We start from the raw sequence: 17203 nt of genomic DNA, 5'->3' as shown, positions 1-17203 counted from the left end.
TTTGCTTCCCCCCGCCCTTTCCTCACCACCAGTCAGAGCTTTCCACCAAAGTTTCAGCAACAACCAAACTTTATTTCATCTAGCTGAACAAAATTAACCTCTTTCCTCCAACAACCTTTCACACGTCAACTATTATACTTTCTTATAGCAATGATCTATGTCACCAGTTCCAAAATTATTAACGTTTAATTTTTTTGTGATAGATAAAATTCATTAATTAAACATAAGTGTTTTTATGTTAACTTCATTTAGTGGCATAAATGTGAGCTCATAATAAAAATAACAGTAATGCAATTACATGCTTAAGAATGCCAATAAGCATAAATAACATATTTATTAAGCTTTAAAATGTGTTTTTATTTTACCAGATTTTTAAAATTCATAATCTGTTACTGTAAAGTACTTTATTGCTCAAATGATGATAAGCATAACTCCACTGAGATTTGATTGACAAAGCAAAAGATTTGTTTTTAAACCGGTCCCTGTTTCTTAAATTTGTTGTAAAATTTGGTTTTATTTATTTTAAAACATTTAAATTAAGGGTTATAATATGTTGAAACTCATCAGAGGGAAAAGTTGTTTCAATTTGATATGAATTTTCGCTTATTTATTACAAGACTGCATTTCCCATAAGGTAGTGGAAACATCACATCCAATCAGGAGCGAGAACTCATGCTGCATTCACTTAGACTTTGATAAAATTTAATTGCGATTCCTAAACGTGGACAACGTTTGCATTTTTTTACGCTGAAAAAATCTCGCTTGGTAAATAAAATCTCCAAACAGAATTGATGCAAATTTGCTTAAAAAGTAATCACGTTAATTAAAAAGAAAAGAAAAGAAAAGAAAAAAAAAAAGAAACCGGGAACTTTTTTCTTCCCATCCTGTCGACGTTAAGTGAACGCCTCATGAATCAGGACCGTTTTATTTCCTGTAACGGTAGGATTTGCTGGTTATTATCGTGGATCTAAACATTAACTTCTGCACTTTGGTAAGTTTGTTCGTTATTTATGACAGGCTTTTATAATAACTATAAAATACAAAATGGGTGTTTTCTGTTTTACTTTTAGACTCAATGCTGCTGCGCTCATTAGCCGACAGTCAGTGCAATAGCTCCTGAAAGTTAGGCCTCTCATGATTCATAGGCCTTAAAGTCAACAGTATATCTAAATATTTTAAAGTATCTAATCCCACTGACAGACAATCTTATGTTCTTGTTTGTTAGTTTGAGACTGAGTCCAATATACAGGTATGTTTTTTGTTTTTGTTTATGGATGCTAGCTGCTACGTGGGCGATGCTAAAGTTAGCTGTTAGCAGGTTATTACGGATGATAAACCGCTGCACAGAGTAAGAAAATTCCTGTTGCTTTATGATTACAAACATTAAAATGACATGGTTTGTGTGTTTTAGATAAAACACATTAACGGTTTTAGCCAGAACATTTTCAAAACAGCTCTCGGGTTAGCTGCACTGAAATCAGTTAAGCTTACATCAGAATTGTTATGCGTCTGCTTGTTTTGGCAAAAATCAAGATAAATAGTTGAAGAAAGTTGCATGTTTTCCCAAAAATAGTTGTGATAAACTTGATTGAATCGGGTCATAAGTTTCATCTGTATATAGTTTTAGCTGGGTTGTCCTCATGTTTAGTGATAATGTTAAATTACACCCCATAAATGTTAAATCCTCTATTATAAGAGGATGAATACAGTTGTCTTTGACTCGTAAATAATATATTTTCTGTAACATATTGTGAGGAGCTTCAGGTGCATTTCATGGTAGTTTTGATGACAAAAGTGTGGATTTATTTTTTTTATTTTAGGGGTGTATTTTCCACACATGAATCAATCCAACTACATACAACAAGAAAAAAAATTCTGTATTACCATATTTTGTAGCATTATATTTTAACAGCAGTATGATTTTTATGACAGTGTTTTCTTTTTTACTACTATTTGTCTGATTTTGTGTCTAAATTAAAGGTTTTGCATGCTGTCTATGTTTAATTAAGGGCTACAACAAACAAGTCATCTGTTTTTTTCATATAACATAGTCCTAACATGTAATTTGCTGTTTGTTACCCTGATTCTTTAATGCAGCAAAATGTTTGGACCCACAAAACAAACCAGTGTTGTGTCTACTTAACAGAAAAAATAGCAGAAAACCCATTTTTATAGGGATCTTTTGGCAAAAAGAGATATATTTTTTTGTTGTCAGCCTTCACAAAAACACAATTTGTTCCTGTTTATTAAGTGAACTCTATAACAAATGTTAAAGAAAACTGTTTGACAGACAAAAAGTAATTTTTTTTTAGCACCAACAAAGTGATCCCCAAAGAACTAAAAGCTGGAAATTTAACATAAAGTAAATGATCAACTGGAAGATCATGTATCTTTGTTTTTGTTCTGTGCTGGACATCCGTAGAATAATTAGTGGGCGGTTTTGTGGGATTATTGTTCTGTGTTTTTTAATCCATCACGTAGCTCTCAGCTGTTAATGTGGACTCTCTCCTGTTGTTCACAGGTTTGACTGCCGAGCAGGATGATTGATGTTCGAGCATGGGCCGAGTATGTAGTGGAGTGGGCTGCCAAAGACCCCTACGGTTTCCTCACCACCATCATATTGGCTCTGACCCCGCTCTTCATCGCCAGTGCACTGCTGTCCTGGAAGCTGGCCAAGATGATCGAGGCGCGTGACCGCGAACAAAAGAAAAAGCAGAAGCGTCAGGAAAACATTAAAAAGGCCAAGGGGACCAAGAAGGACTGAGCTTGTTGTGGCGTCCGGGGGCGGTGCGGGGGGAGGGCAGGATGAAGGCATAAAAGAAGGACGAGCAGCCACCGCAGTCACGGCCCTCTTTATTCCAGATAATGACACGGTGCCCTTCCTCGTCCCAGCCCTCCTGCCAACACAGGGCTACTCCGCCTCACGTTCGGGCAGCGGGACGCTGGCCCCGCAGGCCCCGCAGTGCTGCGATGGACAGCACTGACAAGAGGGGACTCGTCCCAGTAGGACTCTGGTCAGCAAGAGCTCAGCGGTCGTCAGTTTGATGTTTTGATACGAAAACCTTGCTATACTGTGCAGCTTTTCTAACACCTTGCATTCCATTGTTAACATCCCTGTTCTGCTGAACTGACCTGATTTTATGAGCATACTGGAACTTTCTCAGTCCAATCAGTTGCAACCAAAATATACGTTTTTGTTCAATAAAGACTTCTTGATTGATAAGAAAACAGATTAAATCAGTTCTTTTATTGTGATACACACAGTCAGCACTGAATCACATTGCTTATATCCTCAAATAAAACATGTTAATTTATAAGTAATAAATAGTTACAAACATATCCAGATTAAACACACACCTGGAGCAACTTGTTGTATTTAGAAGTTGTGCTATTTGCCCAAATCATAGCGGTATACAGAAGAGACGAAAAAGTCATCTTTCAGATCCTGCTTCTGTAAGTATATTTGTCCCTGACAGCCTAAAGGCAGAGTATATTTTAGACAAACTGTATTTAAAGGCTGTAAGAAGATTCAAGGACAGAAAAATTATTGCAGACCAAAAAAAAAAACAAAAAAAACCCCCTAAATTTAGTTTTACGACACAAATGTTTCCACAGATGTTTTAATAAGGATTTAGCTAAAATATTTAAAGTCTAATAATCATTTACTTTATATAAAAATAGAATTTCATTTATTTTGAATCTGTATTATGAATTAAAAGATATACAATCCCACTGGGAAGAATGCTGTTGATGATGAACCTGGAAGTCAGTAATTAGAACAAGTAGAAATATAGATTTGATAATTCTCATAATAAAAAAATCATCAGTCCTTACGGAGTCTTAAAATGAGCCAAATATTGTCTTAGTAACACAACAGGTTAGACTGTCTCTCATTTTTAGAAAAAAACAAACTAAATCCCCCTAAACTGCTCCTATAGATGGTAAACAAGTATTTTTATGTCCTGATTCATAAAACCTTTAAATTGCCTTTGACCATGAATGTGAACTAATGTTCTAGCAGCATATCTGTTCTCAGGTTATAGTCCTAAAATTAATTCTTCAGAAATATTCAGACAGTTTCTACTGATAACTTCCAATCTGCACCAAAGGAAAAACATTTATTTGCCTTTAATTCCCGTTCATGTAGCTCTGTAACTGAGTGATTTTTCTTCAGATATTTTCTTCAACATGTCACAGAATAGTTTTATAAACTGAAACATTAATTATTGTGACTTGTGGCGTTTAAACTTTATTTCAAGTTATTGCTCCACCAGCTGCAGGATCCTGGGACGTACTCGGCTCTTCCACATATTTAGTAAAATGTAATTTCCAACACTATCCAGCAAACCTGAGTTGTACTTACTACACGAAAAGTACACTTATTCTTTATTTTTTCCCCCCATAAAAATAAAAACACTCCATGAAAATAAGATAATTTAATTCAAACGCGACAACTGCTGAAGTCAGAGTTTCTTGAATAACTTAAAACTGAGGAACGTTTAATATGAAATTCCTGCTAAAGTCATTCCCAGACTTTTTATTCCAGAGCCTTCCTTGAGGCCTTGGTTAACTCTGTATTCTCAGCGTGCGTGTGTGGATGTCTCGGTCTATTTCTTTGAAGAGGGCATCCAGGATCCGGGCTGGAACGTGTTGGCGGTGCTGCTTGGCTCCTCGCTGACCTCCTGCTTGCCGTAGACGGTGGCGGCAGCGTGGCCCTTGGCTGCGGTCCTCGCCACCAGGCCTTCCTTGTACTCTTCAGCCTGCAGGTCCCGGTCTTTCTCCTCCAGCTCTCTGGTCTTCAGCTTGATCTCCTGCCTGTAGGACTCATTCATCGTGAGCTCCTGCGGAATAAACCAAAGCAGCGGCTGGGTTTTCAGCAGGAATTATCAGTCAAATAAAACGCCTAAAACACAGGCTAATACCCCTTTTTACCATCATAGATTCACAGCTAAAAATGGTCAATATTCACAAAGAGCATTTATTCACTATAATACTTTTTAAGTAGTTCTCAGCCACAGAAAACAATATTAAAAAGAAAAATAAATACCAAGTTCACAGAATCTGGACTCAGATGAATATTAAAAGGCTGCTGGATGGATGATCAAAATACAATCTGACTATATTTGACTAAAACGTCCACTTTTGGATTGTGATTTTGTTGGTTAACATGATGGTTTTAAAACAGGCATGATTGAAACAACCCCATTTGTTGTTTTACAAGTCTCCAAACATCCTCAAATACAGACAAGTAAGAGAGAAAAGTATTTATTTTTGACAAGAGACTCAAACATGTTAACGTCTCGGGTTAATTGAATATTTTTTTAAATCTTCTTACAGAAATTAGAGATCAGAAACATGTGGTTAGGTAAAAAAATAAAAGGGGGTAATACTCTAAAACAATCTTGTATTATTAAATCAGTAGGCAATGATCAAAGAAGGGTTTCCTTTAGTGCCCTTTGAAACATTCCTTTAACATTATTATACATTAGATAAATGAATAATTACACTGATATAAATTAATTAGTTTCAGTACCCACCAGGACTACGTGGCTGTGTGAAACCCAGGACCACCGCAGCACTGATACTGACCACTTCCTATTCTGATTTATACGGGTCTAAAGTTGGAAAAGTTGAGCTGGGAATTCCCAAGAGATTAAAAAAAAAAATAGGTCTGTGACTAAATGATTACTGGCTGGAATGTCCGAACAAAAGCTGTGATCATTTCCTCTTTTTAATCAACAGCATTTATTTTCTTTAATAGCATCCGCTGCAGAAAAGTGAAAGAGAAATACTGTAATGCTGCACTTCGAAGCTTCCAGGAACAAACGTATCTGCTGGACAGAGGCAGGACATTCGGTTAACCTCGAGTTTACTTTTTCAATAACCCCTGATTAAAAACGCGGTCCTTGAAACTGCTCGCTTCGCTTTGCTAACGTGACAGGAAGTATTTACAACATCGGCAACCGTTCTAATTCATGGAAACAATTAGAATAAGAACGGTCGGCTGGTGGAATAGTTACCCACTTGAGCTACAGCTAGTGTCCAGTGATGTTAGCCTCGCCCTGGAGCCGGGAGCCAAAAAGGAAGGGAGGACTGGGCATAATGCTGCTGTACGCTGGCAAAACTGAAGGACTGGAAAAGAGAGGGGAGAGCTGTGGCCAAAAAGCCCTGCTTTGGGGAGGGAGACAAACATACTGAGCTGCTTTTCCAGCCTGTTAATGACAGGATTTAATCCAATCAATTTATGTCGGTTTGGAGCAGGAAGAGAGGGAGTGTGACAAGGGGAAGGGTAATGTGCTGGGAGTGCAGCCTTGGCCACATCAACACTGTCCAGCTGTCGATGGCAGCTATTGGGCAGACGCGAGGCAGAAAATTGGAAGAGAATGTTCTGGCAAAAGAGGCAGGGGATGGCACTGGCTACTGGCAGGGACATCGGACAGAGAGATAGAAAGAGTGCCCGGGCACTGGCCTTCCAAGGGATTTCCTATAGACCCACATTTTACCGGCCAAATAATTTCCAGCATTCTCACATTTAAAGAGCAATAAACCCAGTGAGAGGAACACAAGGGGGGGAGGAAGAGGAAAAAAAAACTGCACGCCTTCAATATTCCCATTTTGGAGAATGCCAGAAATAAAACACAAAAAGCCACGATGGAGGCTTCTGCTGGAAAAAAAAAGAAAGTAAACTAGGACACGATGTCAGTGAGCCCCTTGTTCAGAGGCTGCTTCAGCTCTCAGTCTCCCCATCAACGCACTTCGGCTGCTGTTTATTTTAACACCTGTCCCCTAAAGTTCCTGGATTCAGTTTGAAACCATAACATAAAAACAAATCAAAGCTTTTCCTTTTCCATCTTTGCTTCTTTCCCCATCCCTTGCAACTAGTCCCCCAGAGTCCAACCATCAGCGCAGCGGGGAAGCTGAAGGGAGGGAGGGGGGGAGGGGGGACGTACCTCGATGGAGGGGGGCTCCTTCCGTCTGCCTCGGATCCAAGCTGGAAGAGGAGAAGAGATGAGAAAAAAAAAAAAAGAAGAAGAAAAGTGAGTGAGAACACCCACACGAACATACGGCGCGCAAACAAAACCTGCAGACATATTTAAAGGCTGCAGCTCCAGCATCACTGAGTAACTGAGGAGCTCTACTGGATGGGGGAGGAAGTGTGTCCTGGGTTTTTTTAAACTTTATCTAAAGGGAAACATACAGAGCCGTACATGTGATAAACTCAAAACATTAAGACTTCTTTGTTCCAGGCAGAGCCGGCCCAGCGAGTGCTGCGTCTCACAAGAGAGCGTGAGGAGCTTCTTTGATCTTCAAATTTATAACGTACACGCTCTGTCATTCCCCATCAACACCTCTGACCCTCCTTTCTCTCCAGAGCAGAACTGGGTCTGTCATGTCTTCTTCTTTTTTTTTTTTGGCTGAGCTGGCTGCACAGCAGAGCAGGTTAAAGGGATCCAGGAGACAGAGGCAGAAAAGAGAGACTCTGCAACTCTTCTCCCAGCGAGCACTGGGGGAATCTGGGCCCTCTTTTATCCGTTTCTTATTTGCATCCTGATGAAAATGCATGAGGGATGGGGCGAAGCAGGATGAGGGGGTTAAGGTGGATAAAGCCCGTCTGAGACACAGGGAACAGTTTGTATCCAGTTGTAAGAAATGTGAAACACTATTTTAAGGTAGGGTTACAGAACAGCAGCAGAAGGTATTTTTGATAAACTCCTTCCCAAACCACATCCCATCTTTCAAGAAGAAGGAAAAAAAAAACTAAATCGGTGAATAAGACAAGGTCCCGAAAGATGCAGCCACGAATCTGTCGTTTCATTTCAGTTTTGCGGCGTTGTGGGCACTCTGATTAGCAGAGACTTTGTTCAGATCGACATGTAGCTACAGTAGTGATAAATGCAATATGTGGCAATGATTCTGCAGTCAAAACTTACCATCCCACTCTATCGGAATGTTGCCCTCTGTATATTCATGCACTGCAGGATTGGCTGGCACTACCATCCGCTTGGCACGGAGACGCTTTCCTGGAGGAAGCAAAAAAAAAAAAAAAGAAAAAAGAAAGAAAGCAAGTGTGAGTCGATGGAGGTTGCTCGCCAATGATGCACATGAAATGCAAAAGAATATAAAAACAAAGAGGTGTAGACACAATGCTCTCCATGTACAGATACAGACACACACACACACACACACACACACACACACAGTCAGAGGGATGACAGTGCTGTGACAGGCCATGGATGATTACCTCGCGGCCCTTGGGCCCTTCTCCTCAGATCTCGCTGAGTGGCTCCAAATCTGGGCTAAGCCTTTATGCAAATCAGTCTTCCTTTAGCCCAACCAACCACGGCCCCCCTCGCCGACAACCCTCTTCCAATCACAGCGCTCTGGCTAACAATGCCCTCCAAAATCAACATCAAGCCCAGCAGGAGACAAAAGAGGTCAGATATCACAGAGAACAGGAGAGGCGCAGGCTGCATGGAATATTAAGTGCTCCTTTTCCCTATCTGTATACAGCACAACGCTCGCTGGCAGCAAGGCCACTGCCAATTATTTTGGTCAAATCTGCTGATTAGACAAGTTTGGCTGGCACACAATGACATGGAGACGAAGGCAGAAAGATGGGCGGGGGGCTAAGGAGAGACGGAATAAAAGAAAGCAAGAGGGATATGTCTTTGTGTGCTCAAAAATAACAAGTAATGTGTTTCCATAGTTCCTTCTCACAGGTAGTTGGATGTCTATCTATCACTTCTATCCCTCTGAGAAATGATGAGGCAAGGAAGGGAGGAGGAGGCGGTAGGAGCTGGGAGGGAGAGAGTGATGATGCATGGCAAACACGGCTAGAAGGAGAGAAATGTATGGGCAAGGAAAAAACAACACGCTCCAAAACACAGACAATCTGTCAGGATTCCATCACAGTTCCTCCGCAGCCGACCAGACATGGACAAATGGATGCAACCACACTGCAGACTGATGGCCTTAATGTTTACTTCAGCCATAACAAATAGGTCTGGCACTGGGACGGATAAATGATGGCTTTCTAACGTGTGGCAAAGCGAGGTGCATGTCAGTCTGGGTTGTTCCCCCTCCAGTTTTTAGCACAGACAAAAAAAACCAAACCAAAACAACATTTTTCATACATGTGCTGTTCTGTAATTATGTCTTATGAGGATGATACTTTATCCAGCACATACGGTAATCAGGTCAGCTAATTAGGCTAGTAATGCTTTAGTTCTGCCTTGGTTCCCTCTAGATTGTCACTGTAGGGCCTCACAGGCTTCAGCTCTGCAGCTTGAGTTTTGGTAAATCCAGATCTAAAATCTAAAAACTTATTCTCACACCTGTCTTGCGAGACTGCACCAGCAATAAGCAAACTGCATCCTTGCATTAAAAACCTTTAAATGTTCCCCGAAAACCAGTTTCTTGTAAAACTTTCAACAACTGCGAGGTAACGAGAGGGCTGTGTTCTCTGGGCAATACCAACCAAGACATGAAATGCTAATAATAAACAGATCATATCCAAATTTGCAGGGATGTGGGTGGCAGCAGACCGAAACGGTAAAATTGCATTAAAGTCCCCACATGCAATGTGCTTAGCTTCAGCTAATGCCTGGATAACAGGCATAAAGAGAGGAGCCTAGTTTCCTCAGCCTCTTCTACATCCCATCTCCTCCTCTGTCACACACCAACAGAGCTCTTTTCTTGTGTTGTTGCCTTTGCAGCATGACTAAACCCCTTCCACTACATCTTTTATCCGGGGATTTTAATGACAAAACACATATTTTGGATCCTCCCATCACAAACATATTGGGAGGAAACTTGTCAGTCTGCCTGCGGTGTTTCTCACACTGTGGTAATTTTAAAACGGGGTATTTAAAAACATACAGGTTGAGACTACAGCAGCATATGGGAGAACAGTGAATGGGAAAATGTTACGACATGACAATCACTGATAAATGCCATTAGAGTTAGGTTTACAAAGTTGCAGGAACTGCATCCATCAATCCATCGGCTGGTAATGCTGCCATAATCAGTTTAGAGAGAAGAAGCTTTCTCCTGGCAGCCGTTCCCAACAAGCTATATTTGTTCAGTCTTTTCCTAATTGCGGTGTCGTGAACTTTAACCTTCCAACGGAGGCCTGCAGAGTCTGAGACGTGCTGCAGATCTTGGAATTTTTGCAATTTCTCTGAGCATTACAAGGTCTGACCCTGAGGTGAATTTGTTGGGACGTTCACTCCTTGTGAATAATCTTCCTCACTGTAGAATAATAGACTCCAAGTTGTTGGTGAAATGACCTTTGAACCCTTCCCTGACTGATGGACAGTAACTACTGCTTTTCTAAGGTCACTCACTGCTGATGTCTTTCCTCCTTGGCACGGTGTTAACACACACCTGTATGCTCCAGAGCAGCAAACTGCTAAAACTGCTGCCTTTAGAGAGGTGGACACACTTGGTGATGATCACTTAATGAAGTGTATCTGATTAGCAGCACCTGGCCTCTACTTTCTCTCCAAAATCTGTAGTTTTTTCCCCAAACACAGCTTTTCCATTTTAGTTTGGTTTCGTTTAACATTTTCCCCCAATATCCCATGACATTGGAAAAATGTGTACGGCAAATGTTTAGGATTTTCTGATGATGGACTAACTTACACATTATTCCCGGCACATACAGACATCAACATGGGTGTAAGCTACAGTATCTGTCTGCTGCACAGACCTACACCTACGTTTCTACACCACCCTGAGAGAAAAGGGAGGTATGGTATGAAGCACGCTAGGAGGTCAGGATCTCAGCAGGTGCCCTTGTGACAGCTCTGTCTTCTCATCACTCACTAGGGGAACCCTATTTAATAGTCAAATACACACCTGTATACACACACACACAACTGGCTAGAGAGCAGGCAGATTAACCTGAGGGACAGGAGCGAGGACGCTGCCTCTTTACCGTGAAGGACAAACGCAGTACTGCCTTGGAGAGGGGGAGGGTCCAGCGGCAGGGAGGAATGAAATCCCACCGCATAAATATTCATGAGCCATCTCACCTGTCTGAGCACAACTCATCTGTGAGCCTCGCTGTGGATCCTGGGGGAGGGGAGAGGAAAGCAAGGAAGGAAGAAGGGAGGCAGGAGGAGTAGGGATGGGTGAGGGGGTTGCCGTGGCAGCCGTACTTCTTCCTTCCCATTCGTTAAAATAAGACATGATGCGCTCCGAGGGCTGCTCTTTGAACCCTGAACACACCCCGCTAAACTCCATCACCTGCTTCAACACGCTCGCACACAGCAACCCCCAACCTCCAAGCCTCACACATCAGCTCCCAGTTGAGAACTGCTGGGGGCGACCCGAGAGGTTTCTCACCTCCACAATGTCATTGCGGGCATCTTGTGTTGTCGCTTTTGCTGTGTTTTTTTCTTGCAGACGCGAACGTCGGGGGAGCACGTGTCAATCAACAACGTCTTTTGAAAGAGAAGTCGCTAAAAACGCAGACGGAATACATTAGAATGACCTCTCTGCACCTGACCCCAACAGGTGGGGTATGTCACACCCCGCCCTCCCATCAACACCTACATCTGCAGCGCAGATAAACCCCGCCACGTTCGCTTGCGTTTCACCAGACTGCAATGCAGACAAAAATAAGAGCTCCCGACTGCAACAGCATGGCAATCATCGCTTCCATCTTGATAGAGAGCAGCCTTCTCAGTCAGACGCAGGGGGTTTCAGGTTTCATGCAGTGGCGGGACAAAAAGCCGCCTTGGTGCAGCGAGCCCATCAGCCTGGATTCGGACGAGTTTATTCCCTTCCAGCTGAGCCGTGCGCTAGAGACGGGTGAGCACGTGAATCGTAATGGACAGCTTTATAAAGACGGAGTGATCCGATGAGCATGCGAGGGCAACCGGGTACCAATATGGACACCCTCTCCCTCTTGCAGTCTCTTCCTGAAAAAAAAAACAAAAAAAAACATGGAGGGGATGTGTGAGGCCTGTAACCATGGTTACCCATTATTCCAGAGCCTAGCGATGTGGGATGAGGTTTAGAGGGAAAAGGCCAGTCATTGTTTTGCATCAGTTCTGGTGAGAGGAGGAGCTTGGGCGTAAAGTGGGCCTGCTTGCTTTAGTTTTATTCAGCCGCCGTTCTGTTTGTCCCTGTTGATCCCACTGAGCTTTGAGCGACTCATGACAGAACAGAGGAGAAGAATTCATAAAAGTATTAAGATGCTGAAAAGAATACTATGATTTCCCTCGTGGGTTAGTTTTACCTAAACACAGGAAGCGGTGCTCAAACGTGGAAGCAATGTTTGAGCCCTCTCTGTCTGAGACCACCTATTCTCATGAAGTAACCCTCCCCAGCCCACACCACCCTGACCAGTGGGTTATAAAAAGGCCTGAGCTAGGAAGTCAGGATCCTTTGTGAGGCTCTGGAGCGGTGTGGACCCCCTTCCTTCCTCAGCACCTCCTCTGAGGCCCATGATGTCCATACACCAAGCTATCCACCCCTTTCTGTTCACCTCCGCTACTCCCATCCAACCTCCCGCCGCTTCTTCCTTTTTCTTCCATTACACCTTCAACAACCCTCCTCACACCACCACCACTCTCTCGCCATTAACCTATCCTCACCTTCTCCGTCTCCCGTACTATCTATCCGCCTGTTCCACCCACTCATTTCCCCCCTCTTTCTGTCAGAAACCCTCCTTTCACTTCCTCCATTCTACCCCCCCTCCCCACGCTATAATTTCCCCCCCATATGTCAGCATCTTCTTTGTTCTTTGTCACTCACTTTCTGTACCCCACCTTCTTCTCCACCCTCCAATAGTTTCCCTTAGCCTTATCTTCTCCCCTTTCCATTTCTCCTTGCCTTACTTCTCCCTGCCTGTCTGTTTTATTAAAATATTCTGACTTGCATAAAGCAGCGGCGGCGACGGGCTCCAGGAGACGTCTCCTAGTGTGCCGATCCGTCTGTCAGTCTTCCTGGTTTGAGTTTCTGACCGACAAAGAGCCCTCAGGTGTCAAAACACGTGGAACGTGAATCACACCTGCGCCATCAAGAAGTTTTTACCTTTTAGTTTTTCGGAATGATGTGTCGGTTGCATTTTTTTTTTTTTTTTTGCCATAAGCATCAAGTCAGTTTAAAACTGAATGTATACTGACGTAGATCCCAATGCAGATAGGCAGTGTTTAATGGACCTGCAAAATACTTTTACCACAGATATTGGATCAAAGCCCAGTTGAATTGTTCTGCCATTGAAAATAAATGTGCCCATCTCTCATTTTCAGCATCTATTTCTTCAAATGCCTTTTTAATGAACTAGTAAAGTCCCTCCATGATGTGCCACCAGATACACATACAAATACACACTTGGCAGCCGGGGTAGAGCTAGATGAGCTAAATCCTATAATGATTAAACAACCTTCATTTAAACCCCATGCATTGCGAAGCTGCTGATCAATTAGCATGATTTACTGTAGCGGCTCTGGACATTGCCGCTTCTATAAACACTGACTTGGTGTCCTACGGTAGGATAGACCCTCCTTCATCACACCCAGGGGACAACTTGTGGCAGAATGAACAGCCATTTGGACCCTCGTCGCTTTCCACTGTGAGTCTTTCGGTGGAAATATGAGGCTCGAATCAACGCTCTGATGACACACAGCCATCTGTTGTTGTGTTAAGTGTGTTAGGGCAAGAAGTGGAGAGAAAACACACAATCGCCGATTTTTTTTCTTTTCTTCTTCTTCCTGCTTTCTTTTAAAATACAAAACAAATACACAAAAACACATGGCGCGTAGCGATTATGTGGCATAAACACAGGTGCGCGATCACACGCTAACGCTAAAGCACACACCTCCTTCCTCGGTCCCCAGAGTCGCCAATCCTGAAATAGCAGAACCGATTCCTTTTTAGTTTTTCACTTCATAGAACAGAGCTGGCGAATCAAATAAATAATAGACAAAAAGAGAGGGATAGTGATAGGACGACAAGTCAACGGCTCTTTTCTCTGTAACAGCACAGCACACCCGTGAAGAACCTCTGAGTCTCTTCCATTCTCCGCACAGTAAAAGAGGACCAATAGATTAAAACTGCATGGCACACACTGCTAAAATGAATGGTGCTAAAAATACATCCTTTTCACCGAGACATGAAAGGAAACTGCCTTTCCCCTGTCCAGTATTGAGCAGCCATTGATTCCAAGACAAAGGCTACACCTCCTCAAAGAGGTGGGAAAAATAGCAATCATACAGGCAATTATTTTCAAATGTGCCTGCAGCAGCCGATAATGTCAGCACGCCTCTCTTCCTAAATAAAGGGAGGGAAGGCAGGCGTCAGAGCTGCAGGCCCGCTGCTGAAGACGAATGAGCCCATCCGCAGAACGCTTGGCTTTCATCTGGGCAGCATGACATGGCGCCCCCATGCAGTGTGAGGCAGAGCCGGGCCTGGGGGACAGAAGCGCACAGAAACAGAGAAGAATATAGATTCTCTATTCAGCTCTGTGGAAACAACACAGAGGCAAAGACCTTTTTAACAGCCAGATAGCCAGTGGCTCTCTTGTAGTCCCGCCACATACCAGACTCGCTGGGCCTCAGCGGCAGCACAGTGGTTTTCTATGAGAGCCCGGCACATAGTAGGCCTTTATAACTGCTGGACCCTTTGTAAAAAAAAAAAAAAAAAGCAGAGGCAGAGGTTCTTTCTTTCCACGAGTGTTCTTCATGCCCAGGCTCTTTCATTTAGACGAGAGGCAGCATCTGAGGAGAGGGGTTTAGGCGACTCTCTTTCTGGGTCTATCCAGCCACGCTGCTGAAAAACTCCACTGCTGTGAACGGAAATCTTCACTGGAATTACTTCAAAGGAGGAAAATCCAGAGGCAGCCGTACAGGGGAGGGACGACGTGAAGACAAACAAACAACAACAACAACAAAAAAAAGAGCAACTTAAACAGAAATTGTTGAAATCAAACCAGACAAATCAAAAAAGAAAACACAAAGTAATTCTCTCTTTCCATTTCCGTCGTAGTAGCAATTATAATCATAACGTGTAGCCTAAGTTGGCCCTCCGCATTGCTTATGCCCCAGTTTTCTTAAGTTAACCGATTAAGAGAGGTAGAAAATGGGGGCAGCAAAGCATGGATAAAGGTAGAGAGGGATGGCCTGACTGTGCAGCGGAGATGGACAAATAAACAGAAGCAAGCAAGCAGAGCAGACAAAGAGAGAGACTCTTCACTTATTTGAACCAAAATGTACTCGCTCTAGTGGAGACCCCTGCGGTCCTTGCCTTAAGGCCCTGAGCCAATGCTCGGCCTATCAGTTTAAGATCAAAAAGAGCTCACTTTAGCGAGACATATGGACTGAATAATGCATACATTTTAGTTCCACAAGGATGAACGGGTGAGTGCCAAAAAAGTTACAAATACATACACTCTATTTTTCTTCTTGTTTATTGCAAATGCATATTTGAGCCGGAGTATGTGCCTCTTTGGCGCTCGGGATGGTATTTGTCAGAGCTTTTTTGTTTTTTTCTTTTCCTACCGGCCAACTAGCCTCTCTACAGTGTCAGTCACTGCGATGGGACAGTGCATACATTACTCTGTGGCGTGCAAGAAAGCTGCTTCTGTGATGTCTCATTTGAATAGTCTGACAGCCAGGGATAGAGGAGCAGCCTTGTAATGAATTATAAATACGAGGTGGGTGAAAGACTCCCCCACCACCACCAAAAAAAAAAAAAACTGCTGAGAAAAGGTGAAGCAAAAAATAAAAAATAAAAAAAACAGTCAAGTTCAGTCAGAAAGGAAGAAGACATGCAACCTGTCAGAGGTGAGCTCCTCTTGAAAATACGAAAGACACAAACAAAATGGCCTGACGTCTTCTGCTGAGAATGCATTTGACATTATCTTCCTAACAAGCCAAATGTGTCTCTGTTAAACTGCAACATCATGACTGAAACATCCAGAGGGGTTGCTGGGATTCCAGATCTGACACCTATAGTCTGTGATGCTGCCTCGCTGCTGCCGATGGGACGAAGGGAGATTGATAAACTGGGTTCTGTCTACACTTTCAGCAGTTTATGTGAATTTATGTTCAATTCAAATGTATTTTTTCTTCAAAACAGAACTCTATAGATGCCAACAAACCTACTATCTCCATTCTGAGGTGATCAGGACCATCATGGCCTCCATTGACCTTCCTGTCCTGAGATACGCTTCTGTACAGAAAGACAGGAGAAGGCCCTACAGCAGACCTGCCCATTGGTTTAGATAGGCCAAGAAGATGCTGTCTGAGTCCAAGACTGTGTGTAGGTCACTACTGGCATCCCGACATGGAGGAGACTGACACAGATCCACTGCTTGGCTTGAGCTGTAGCTCTGCAATGTCTCAGTAGGAGTATATGACCTCCTTTTAAATCCTCATCACAGAGAAATAACTTGATATGCTACTCTGTGTGTGTGTGTGTGTGTGTGGTGGGTTGGGGGTGGTTTTACTTTTAACAGTGTATCAAGATTGGCATAAACTCTGAAATAGTGGCTTGTATCCAATAAAGAGTAACATATCTTGACAAAAAACTTCAAATGCAGGTGGTTGCGCCATCTAGCGGCAGTCTTATAATGCTGCACAAGTGAAAAGGTGAAAACTAAAGACAAATCTACAACAGCAAGAAGACTGATGCAAAAACAAAACTTGCGTGGTACAAAAAAGGTGTGTTGTGATTTTTTTGATTCGTACTGTTTGTAAGTTACTTAAGTGAAATCAGCAAAAAGAGGAGAAGTTTAATTCTTGGGGAGAAAACACACTGTGTGAAGATGTACTGTCAGGGATACAATTACTACCGTCAGTGTGCGCTTTTCTACGTTAACTTCATTTCTGTTTGTGTGCAAGAATTGCTAACAAAATCACAATTTGGTCATTTTACCGTAAGTAAAGTATAAGTATTATACCTGTCCATGTCGTCTGCTCAGGGATAAAGTAATAGTTATTCCCAAAATGGTCTGTCCCGACGTGCTCTCGTACTATTCCAAAAGTACGCCGTAGGATACCAGTAATCCTGCTCATGTTTACAGGACAAGCCGAAGGTTCTGGTGTAAATGTTTCCCCTCTGACCGTTCTCTGTCTCCTGGTCCTAGCACGCTCTTGATTACGCAAGGGCGCGTGGGTCGGAAGTCAAAATCAGCAAACTGTTTTGTGATTGGGCGGCGGTATTGCCTCAACCAATCATCGCCCCTGTCATT

General features: G+C 42.8%; 2 protein-coding genes across 2 annotated transcripts; one reads left to right on the top strand and one right to left on the bottom strand.

Annotated features, from left to right (window-relative positions):
* Window positions 1–846: 846 nt before the first annotated feature.
* Window positions 847–3228, top strand: smim15 (small integral membrane protein 15). Its single transcript, XM_017431320.3, has 2 exons — window positions 847–991; window positions 2522–3228. Exon 2 carries the CDS (start codon window positions 2540–2542, stop codon window positions 2762–2764), a length of 225 nt encoding a protein of 74 aa, XP_017286809.1. The 5' UTR covers window positions 847–991; window positions 2522–2539; the 3' UTR covers window positions 2765–3228.
* On the bottom strand, window positions 3229–17117 carry ndufaf2 (NADH:ubiquinone oxidoreductase complex assembly factor 2). Its single transcript, XM_017431319.3, has 4 exons — window positions 16913–17117; window positions 7932–8021; window positions 6951–6991; window positions 3229–4841 (listed from the first exon to the last, which is right to left on the bottom strand). Exons 1-4 carry the CDS (start codon window positions 17025–17027, stop codon window positions 4608–4610), a joined length of 480 nt encoding a protein of 159 aa, XP_017286808.1. The 5' UTR covers window positions 17028–17117; the 3' UTR covers window positions 3229–4607.
* Between the last annotated feature and the right edge of the window lie 86 nt (window positions 17118–17203).

The sequence above is a fragment of the Kryptolebias marmoratus genome, linkage group LG1 (genome assembly GCF_001649575.2).
Source record: "Kryptolebias marmoratus isolate JLee-2015 linkage group LG1, ASM164957v2, whole genome shotgun sequence".
Classification (NCBI taxonomy): domain Eukaryota; kingdom Metazoa; phylum Chordata; class Actinopteri; order Cyprinodontiformes; family Rivulidae; genus Kryptolebias; species Kryptolebias marmoratus.
Note: the sequence above shows the minus strand (reverse complement) of the source record. Positions and strands in the feature narration are given on the sequence as shown.

What these genes read in the sequence shown, in the direction of transcription:
- smim15 (XM_017431320.3), top strand. Translation starts at nt 2,540, where the DNA reads ATGATTGATGTTCGAGCATGGGCCGAGTATGTAGTGGAGTGGGCTGCC.
- ndufaf2 (XM_017431319.3), bottom strand. Translation starts at nt 17,027, where the DNA reads ATGAGCAGGATTACTGGTATCCTACGGCGTACTTTTGGAATAGTACGA. An exon ending in TGAGCAGACGACATGGACAG is followed by an intron (nt 8,022 to 16,912) that starts GTATAATACTTA and finishes TGCTTCCTCCAG; the next exon opens with GAAAGCGTCTCCGTGCCAAG. An exon ending in AGGAGCCCCCCTCCATCGAG is followed by an intron (nt 4,842 to 6,950) that starts GTACGTCCCCCC and finishes TTTATTCCGCAG; the next exon opens with GAGCTCACGATGAATGAGTC.